The following is an 8,901-nucleotide window of genomic DNA, read 5'->3' as shown; positions in this document are numbered from 1 at the left end:
CCCAAGTGCTGGGATCAAAGGCATGCGCCATCACTGCCCGGCTAGTAAACACTCTTGACCACTGAACCATCCTTCACTTTTTCACTTAAAGGAGAGCTCCCCTCCCCCAAGATGAGGGACTCTCTATGAAGACTTGACTGTCCTGGAAATCACTTTGTAGACCAGGCTGGCCTCAAATAACAGCTTCTATTAGTTCAGAACAGCCGGGAGTACAAAGAGAGATTCTGTCTCAAAAGCAAAACGGCTATTCAGTTCAGGCCCCTTGTCCATTATGTGCTGTTGCTGGCTTTATTTTCCTTTTAGGAGCCATGGCTACACTGTATAACCCAGGCTGGCCTCACCTCTCCACCCTCTGCCTCAGAAGCCTGAGTGCTAGGATTACAGGCATATCTCTCTGTATTCTTGTCTGTTTTTCAAGTAGGGTTTTGTTTTCTTGTAGTTATACTCTTGTATCCTTTTACAGTAACTTCTTAGTAGACACACGGCTTGCAAACATGTCCCAATCCAGAGGCTCTCTTCCACCACTGACTGCAGCCCACTAACTTTTGGCTTGTTCTCTGCCATTTTAATATTTTTAAAAACAACTTAACGGTCATCTTGATGAAGGCATCTATGTGGGGTTGTCTGACAATACTCAGAAACATTATAGTAATGGTGATTTTCTTGATTTTCAGTCTCTTCAATAATTATAACAAGGGATTTCTTCTTATATGACATGGCTATCAAATCAGTTAAGACTGCATTTATGCATCCATCACTTCAGGATTGTTGTAGCACTGACACACTGTCCTCCAAATGGCCATGTCTCCTGTGTCATAATGCCAGGTGATCCTTAGTCACATTCACCTCATACTCTTTGATACGAATACTTAAAATTTAATCCCAGCACTCAAGAGGCAGGGGCAGGTAGATTTCTATGAATTTCAAGGCCAGCCTGGTCTAAAGAATGAGTTTCAGGACAGCTAGGGCTACAAAGAGAAAACTGGCTGCCCTTCCCAGAGGTCCTGAGTTCAATTCCCAGCAACTACATGGTGGCTCACAACCATCTATAATGGAATCTAATGCCCTTTTCCGGCACACAGGCATACATGCAGATGTACATGCAGATAGAGCATCCACATACATAAAACACATAAATAAATTAACCTTAAAAAAAAAAAAAAGAAAAAGCAAGTGTTCTTAACCACTGAGGCCATTGCTCCAGCCCTAGCCATGGCTTCTTTTTTCTTTTATGCTCAAATACCTTTGTGTGTGTTACGTATACATGTTCCCATTTGTGCATGTGCACTGCACATGGAAACCAGAAGTCAGTATCAGATATATCCCTTAAACATTCTGTACTTTATTTTTAAAATTATATTACATATTTTATTTATGCGTGTGTGTGTGTGTGTGTGTGTGTGTGTGTGTGTGTGTGCGTGCATGCATGTGTGTCCACCGAGCCTAGAACTAACCCATTGTATTAAGCTAGCTGGCCAATCACCTGAATTCTAGGAACCTGAATGTGGGTCCTCATGTTTGCGTGGCAGGAACTTTTACAGACTGAGCCATCTAATAACTTTCACCCTCAAATAACTTTCAACAATGCTGCTTCTCCCTGGGCGCAGGCACCTCGTCTCTCCTGCCTCAAGGCAGCAGGCTGGGTGGGGACCACAAGATGTTCTGGCAAATTTGTTTCCTCTCCTCTGACTTGGCTTGTTCCTTTATTATACTGACTTCATACATTTTCTCTTATAGACTGAAATCTAAGTACACCTTCTTAAACAGTAGTGATTGGTAAAGCAGGAACCATATTGAAAAATGAGACAAGAAGACGTTCAATAATACTCACAACAACACGCGGTGTTACTAGGAGATACACAGTGTGGCGAACTATCTTATTATCTCGAACATTCCACAGTCTCTCTACTTTCCGAACCACTTTATCACTCCACTGATACAAGCCAAGACTGTAATTACAGAATAAGAAGACAGTTGTTTTGCCAACTTACTACAACTTTAAATATAAAAGTGTTTAGAAATATCAATATGAAATTGAAATAACTTGAGAGCTATTATATGTCATATCCATGTAATGTACTTATAAGCATTTTATTTTCTTTCTTGAGAAATGTAGCCCTAGCTGGCCTGGTACTTCCTGTGGAGACCAGGATAGCACCTATCTCTTAGCCTCCCAAGTACTTCAATCATAGGTATGTACCACCATGCTCTGGTTCATAATGCTGAGCTACAACAATGAATTAACTGCACGTTTTCCCCCTTGACTTGCTAGAGTTCTGGCACAGAAGGTTGTAGATGCTAGGCAAGTACTCTGCCACTGGATTGAACCCCAGCCTTCACTGGCATCTGTGACAAGAGGAAGGCAGGCAGGCAGGCAGGCAGGCAGGCAGGCAGGAAGGAAGGAAGGAAGGAAAGAAGGAAGGAAGGAGGAAGAAAGAGAACAAGCAGAGATGACCCAAGCATATAAAGAACCTGAGCAAATAATACTACCATATGAGTGAAAAAATATTTAATAACTATGCACCAAAACTAGTTATCCATCAAGGAAAAGGTTAAATTCTTGTTTCATGTCATCTACAAAATTAAAGTCTAGAAAGTTCTCAGGAAAATGGCAGAGTAAACGTCTCTGGAAATTCTGGCATGAAATTACTGAGAACTTGGCCAAGTCAATCTATTCAGAGCCCTGGAAATAAGCAAAGAGCTGCATCAATTTTGGAAGCATTTATTTATGAAAGATGGATACATTTCACGGATACATGCCAGCTCTGTGGGTTCTCATGCCCTGTCTACAATCTCAGGGCCACTGTGAAAACCAGGAGCTCATGTTGGTGGGAGCAAAGGGGATTTTTAAAAATGTAGGACTCAACTACTGCAAGACAGAGAAACATTGTCTAGATCCAAAGACACAAAGATGTGGAAAGCAAAATAATTAAAAAGCTGTGCTGTGTGGCTAGTTCTCAGAAGAGGGCTGCGATGGCTACAGCGTCATCAGACAGAAAAGAGGTGGGACAAAGTGTTATTAGGGACAAGAATATCCAACAACAACAGGCCTAACTGCCTTATAGAAAAATATAAACTCCCAAACTAAACTGCCAGGCTAGGGATGCAGCTCAATTGTACAGTGCCTGAGCTGTTTTTGGTGCCAGACATTATGAAAACTGGCTGTGGTGGTACACACCTGTAACAGGGAATTCAAGGTTGTCCTCTGTAAGTTTTCCAGTTCAAGGTTAACCTGGCAATATTAAGCCCTAGCTCAGAGGAGAAAAACCAGTTCCTTTTATACTTCTCATATCACATCTGTCTATCTGCTTCCAATTTAGGAAAAAAAATGGAAAAGGCAATGATTTATGATTGTTTGGGCTATGATTTAAAACTGCATAGAGTTAGCTGGGCGGTGGGTGGTGCAGTTCATTATGGTGGGGAGGTCATGCCAGCAAGACTTTGAGCGATTGGTCATATTGCATTATGGAGAGCCAGACTGACTCAAGCCTTTCTCAGAGGCCTGATGAAGGACAAAGGGAACTTTAGTTCTGGGCCCTTGTCCAGGAGTGGACTTGGTAAAGGCCAGTTTAGGGCTGGAGCCCGGGCCTCAGAGGAGTCAAGGTTGCCGTTCCTGGGACTGGACTCTTCTCTGGGCAGTGGTTATGCGTCCTTAGGCAGCTGTGTTGAGGCATCCTGTGCTCTTTGTGAACACTGCCTAACACAGCTCTCTGCTGACCTTAGCGGTTTCCCTGACAGATAAAATGATGGATTAAACGACAGATACAAATGATGCTATACTTCTTAATAAACTTGCCTGGCCTCCAGGTTCCAGCTATTGCTATTGCTTTTGTCTTCTTCTTCTTCTTTTTTTTTTTTTTCGAGACAGGGTTTCTCTATGTAGCCCTGGCTGTCCTGGAACTCACTCTGTAGAACAGGCTGGCCTCGAACTCAGAAATCCGCCTGCCTCTGCCTCCCAAGTGCTGGGATCAAAGGCGTGTGCGACTACTGCCCCGCCGCTTTTGTCTTCTTTATTTCTTATCCCTGGTCCTTTACTCAACACCTCAATGTTCAGGACCCTTATTCCTATGGTCATTACATTAATTCATTTTATTTTATTTATTTATTATTTTTAGAAGACAATGTTTAAAACACAGTGAACAATGGCAGCAAGAAAATAAAGTTTTTAGCTCATTAATCATTCTGTTTTCCATTCATTATCAAGGGCAATGTTTCTCTCAGCCCTCCCAACACCCCCTTTTGTTTTTCTCTGTTTTTTTTTTTTTTTTTTTTTTTTTTTTAAAACAGAGTCTCATGCAGTACAGGCTGGCCTTAAACTTGCTATGTAGCAAAGGCTAGCCTAGAACTCCTTAATCTATTGCCTCAGCCTCTCAAATTCTGGGATTCCAGGTATAAACTAAAATGAATGGCTTCTCCAAACAGGCTAGAGCCTCGTCTAGTTCTGCTTCCTAACAACTGAATTTATTACTCTAGTATCCCCATTTACACTGGATGATCTCACAGAGCACGGGCTTCCCTTGAATCCTCCTCTACAGTGCTCTCCCACAACACAGGTTACGCTAATAACCACTTACAATTTCCATCAGGACCAGCATGCTTTTCAAAGACAAGACTACCAAACAAAAAGCACAGTGTAGGAAAAACACCCACTTATACATTACCACATATGTCTTTGTCCCTACAGCACCCCCTTTGGTTCTTTGAGATGAGGTCTCATGTAGCCCAACCCTAAACTATGTAGCTGAGGTGACCTTGAACTTCTGACCTTCCACCTCCATCACCCAAGGACTGAGATTACACGTGTGGATCACTACCACTGTCTAGAATTTTGTACTCTATAATTATTCTAAAATATTATAAACAAACACATACTAAATAAGTAGTATAAACTATTTTATTGGAGAGCTTTGTAACTAAAGCACACATATATATGCATACACACACACACACACACACATATATAAATAAGTTTAAGGGTGAATTAATTTTTTAAAATTACTTTCATTTATGTACCTGTGTGTATCTATATATGTATATGCCACTATGTGCAGGCACCCAGGAAGACCAGAAAAGGATGACAGATCCTCTGGACCTCAAGCTACAAGTAGTTATAGGCCTCCTAATATATGGTTACTGGTAATAAAACTCAGGTCCAGCCGGGCAGTGGTGGCGCACACCTTTAATCCCAGCACTTGGGAGGCAGAGGCAGGTGGATTTCTGAGTTCGAGGCCAGCTCACTCTACAGAGTGAGTTCCAGGACAGCCAGAGCTACATAGAGAAACCCTGTCTCAAAAAATCAAAAAAACAAAATAAAACAAAACAAAACAAAACAAAAACAAAAACAAAACTCAGGTCCTCTTATTATTAGTGACTGTATATATGCATGATTTATGCATGCTTGAGTTCTATGTGTTAAGTTGTTAGACTTGTACAGCATGCAATCTCCCTGCTGAGCCCTCTTGCCAGCCCCAGAAGAACTGTTAATGGTTACCCCATGTCACTATCCCAAGAAAGTCAGTACCCAGGACAGTTCCCCCGGCCCTGCCCAGTATGTAGCTACTTTACAGCAGTTAGTAGACTGCTCCCTAGAGTAAACATGCTTATCTTTTATCATTGCTAGTATCTGACTCTCATATAAGTGGAATATTTGAATTGTTCTGCTTCATGTCCATGTTTCCGCATACAGCAAAGGTGTGATTTTTTTTTTTCTGGTGCTAGGACTGAACCTATGGCCTCATGTGCACATGCTCTATGGCTGATCTACACCCCAGCCAATAATGTGCTAGTTGGTTTTTTTTAAGTATTATGTAGTTTTCAGTTTTAGAAACATATAACTTATTTATTCAACCTGGTCTTTATAGATTTTGAGGTGGTTTATATTATTTGTCATTAATAATAAAACTGCCATTGGGCAGTGGTGGTGCATTCACTTAATCCCCACACTTGGGAGGCAAGGGGCAGGTGGATCTCCGAGTTCCAGTTTGGTTAGCCTGGTCTACAGAACAAGTTCCAGGATAGCCATGAAAACTCTGTCTCAAAAAATCAAAACAACAACAAAATCTCTGGTTTTTTCATGTGTTATTATAGACACGCATCCTTATTCTAGAAAGTTATTTTGATATAAATTCATGCTGATGGTTCTTGTTCTGTGACTGGTATTTTCTACAAAGCTGATAGAACTGCTTTTAGTATTTCTGAACATTGCTTATTTTAGGTCTGAACCTCTTAACCACTGCTAACTTAGTGGTTAAAACAACAACAGCAACAACAACAAAAACCAAACACAACCAATTCCTGTTTCCCCACAGCCGGACCATACCATGAAGTAAAATGTGAGTTATAACTTGGTGGGAAGATCCCTGAGTGCCAAGGAGTACCCTGATCCTCTGAATAAGCCACTTCTCACGTCCACCTTGTCTCCGAGGCTACAGTTCCCTTAGAGTGGCCAAGAAGACACTGTCATTTCGCTACAAGGGAAACGCAGTGGTTCTCCGGTTCTATCCTTACATTCTCTAAGGAGGGGAACAAGAAAGAAAGCAGCAAATACCTATAGTTGAAAGGAGGGAGGCCATCTGCAGACCTTGAAGTCAGGGGGTTTCCATCTTGATCATGGTAGAATGCAAAAAGCCCGGCCGAGAAGCCCTGGAAGAAAGGATTCAAGTGTCCTATGAAAGGATGTTGAGACACAGCAGTGGCCGCCATTGAGGAGGGGTTCTTGGTGTTAGTCATAAGAACACCACACAGCTCTGCAGACGTGACCCCACGTTTCAACTCAGCAGCAACTAAGTGACTGTATTCACAGTTTAAAACACTGTGTGACTTGTAAACATTTAAAAGGATATTTGTGTTTTGATTCATGTGTATGTGTCTGTGTGAATGTTGCTGGGCATGTGTGGATGCTTTCAGGGGCCAGAAGAGGGTGCTGGGTGCCCTGGAGCTGGAGTCAGGGGTGGCTGTGATCTGCGCCTCAAGCACTTAGGAACTGAAGTCAGATCCTAAGAGCAACGTGGGTTCTTTGCTGGTCACCTCTCCAACCCACTGATCTAATTTTTTTTTTCACTTTGGCTTTTCTTTTTCTTAAAGATTTTATTTATTTATTATATGTATACAATGTATCTGTCTTCAGACTCTCCAGAAGAGGAAGTCAGATCTCTCCTTGAGGATGGTTGTGAGCCACCATGTGGTTGCTGGGATTTGAACTCAGGATCTTTGGAAGAGCAGTCAGTGCTCTTAACCACTAAGCCATCTCTCCAGCCCTTACTTTGGTTTTTCAAGACAGGGTTTCTGGTAGACCTTTGTGTCTTGGCATTCACTCAGGAGACCAGGCTGGCTTCTAATTCACAGAGCCTCACCTGCCTCTGCCTACCCAGTGCTGGAATTAAAGGCATGTGCTACTGCCCAACTGGTGTAAATGTCTTTAATACAAAGTATTTTATATATTTTAAATTTGTTTTCAGGGTAAATACTTTCTATATCTATGTATCTATCTAAACACAAACACACTATATATAAATGTATATAGAGTATATAAATATGTTTTATATATATAAATATTTATTTTATATATATGTCTCAATGCTATGTTATGATATCTTAAGGCTACACTGTACACTACATCTACTGTGCACTGCAGAGCACAGAGAATTATACTACTTTCTAGTTCATCTGTGTGCTTTTACAAATATTTTGGTATTTTTCCTTGTTGGAGACCCTATGAGGTATCATTTTCAAATCCGGAACAAAAGTTGAAAATATGAGGGGCTGGAGAGATGGCTTAGCAGTTAAGAGTACTGACTGCTCTTCCAAAGGTCCTGAGTTCAGTTCCCAACAGCCACAATGTGGCTTCACCATCTGTAATGAGATCTGATGCTGTCCTCTAGTGTGTCTGAAGACAGTATAGTCACATACATAAAGTAAACAAACAAATCTTTTTTTTAAAAAGTTGAAAATATGAAACCCACACAATGAGTTGCAGGACCAAGCCTCCACTTCTCCAGTGGCCTTTATTTAAAGAGATCTGAAGAGAGACGAACTTAAGACGTCTAAGGCACCATGAACAAGGATAACAAGGACACTCTTAGGTTCTATTCTTCACCCGTGTTTACTAAGTGCCAAAACTGCAGCCAAGCAACACTACTACTGAAAATCATAAGTACCGGATGGTGTTTGGAGCTGGGGAGCAAGGGTGCGTAAAAGCTTGAACTGCCGTTATGTGCACACACATCTATCCACATCTGTGTGTGTGTGCACGGGCACGTGTGTGCATTTGTGCATTCATGTGTGAGAGACAGTCAGGTAGGCGTGAGGCTCAGTTGCTAGAATGGCTATCCAGTGCGTATAAGGCCCTGGATTTAATCCCCTGCACTGCACACAGTGGGTATGGTACCACACGCTTGTAATCGTGGCAGCAATCTTGCTTTAGCGTCTCAAATGCTACAAGCCCAGACCTGAGCCATCACATCTGGCTCTAAGACGCTTTCCTTCACAAGTTTAATCCCCTTTCCAAAAGTCCTATTATCAATGGGAACGACTGCTGAATTGTACCTCATGCTAGATATCAAAACTCAACCTGCCCCCATTCCTGACCATTTATGTTTTTATTGACAGAAACATAATTAATCAGGTTTAATTGAACATGAATCTAAGAACTCACATATAAAACATGTATTAAAACAACACAATATGTAACAAATAAAAGGTCTGAAGGAAAGGACAGAAGTTAATAGCATTTACCAGGGCATGAATGATCTCATGCTTCACTGTGGACAGCATCCCGATAAACTCTTGTGGCTGGGTGGAGATCATATTTGGACACAGGTTAGCATATCCTGCTATGGGCCTGTTAAAATAAATATGACATTTGTTTTTACTACATTTGAGAAGTATTATGATATTTGCTAA

At 41.5% G+C, this 8,901-nt stretch overlaps 2 protein-coding genes across 3 annotated transcripts in view; one reads left to right on the top strand and one right to left on the bottom strand.

The window, feature by feature from the left end:
* The window catches only part of Iqcg (IQ motif containing G), a 104,451-nt gene that overhangs the window by 30,647 nt on the left and 64,903 nt on the right, over positions 1-8,901 (top strand). The window lies entirely within an intron of this gene.
* The window catches only part of Lmln (leishmanolysin like peptidase), a 63,096-nt gene that overhangs the window by 34,738 nt on the left and 19,457 nt on the right, over positions 1-8,901 (bottom strand). For both annotated transcript variants that reach the window (XM_031363693.1, XM_031363694.1), the window contains exons 7-9: positions 8,734-8,839; positions 6,548-6,642; positions 1,832-1,949 (exon numbers count right to left, since the gene is read on the bottom strand). In XM_031363693.1, coding sequence (XP_031219553.1) covers positions 1,832-1,949; positions 6,548-6,642; positions 8,734-8,839 — 319 coding nt within the window. The remainder of the gene's footprint in view (positions 1-1,831; positions 1,950-6,547; positions 6,643-8,733; positions 8,840-8,901) is intronic.

The sequence above is a fragment of the Mastomys coucha genome, unplaced genomic scaffold (genome assembly GCF_008632895.1).
Source record: "Mastomys coucha isolate ucsf_1 unplaced genomic scaffold, UCSF_Mcou_1 pScaffold12, whole genome shotgun sequence".
Classification (NCBI taxonomy): Eukaryota; Metazoa; Chordata; class Mammalia; order Rodentia; family Muridae; genus Mastomys; species Mastomys coucha.
The sequence above is the reverse complement of the archived record's forward strand: the minus strand, read 5'-3'. Positions and strand labels throughout refer to the sequence as shown.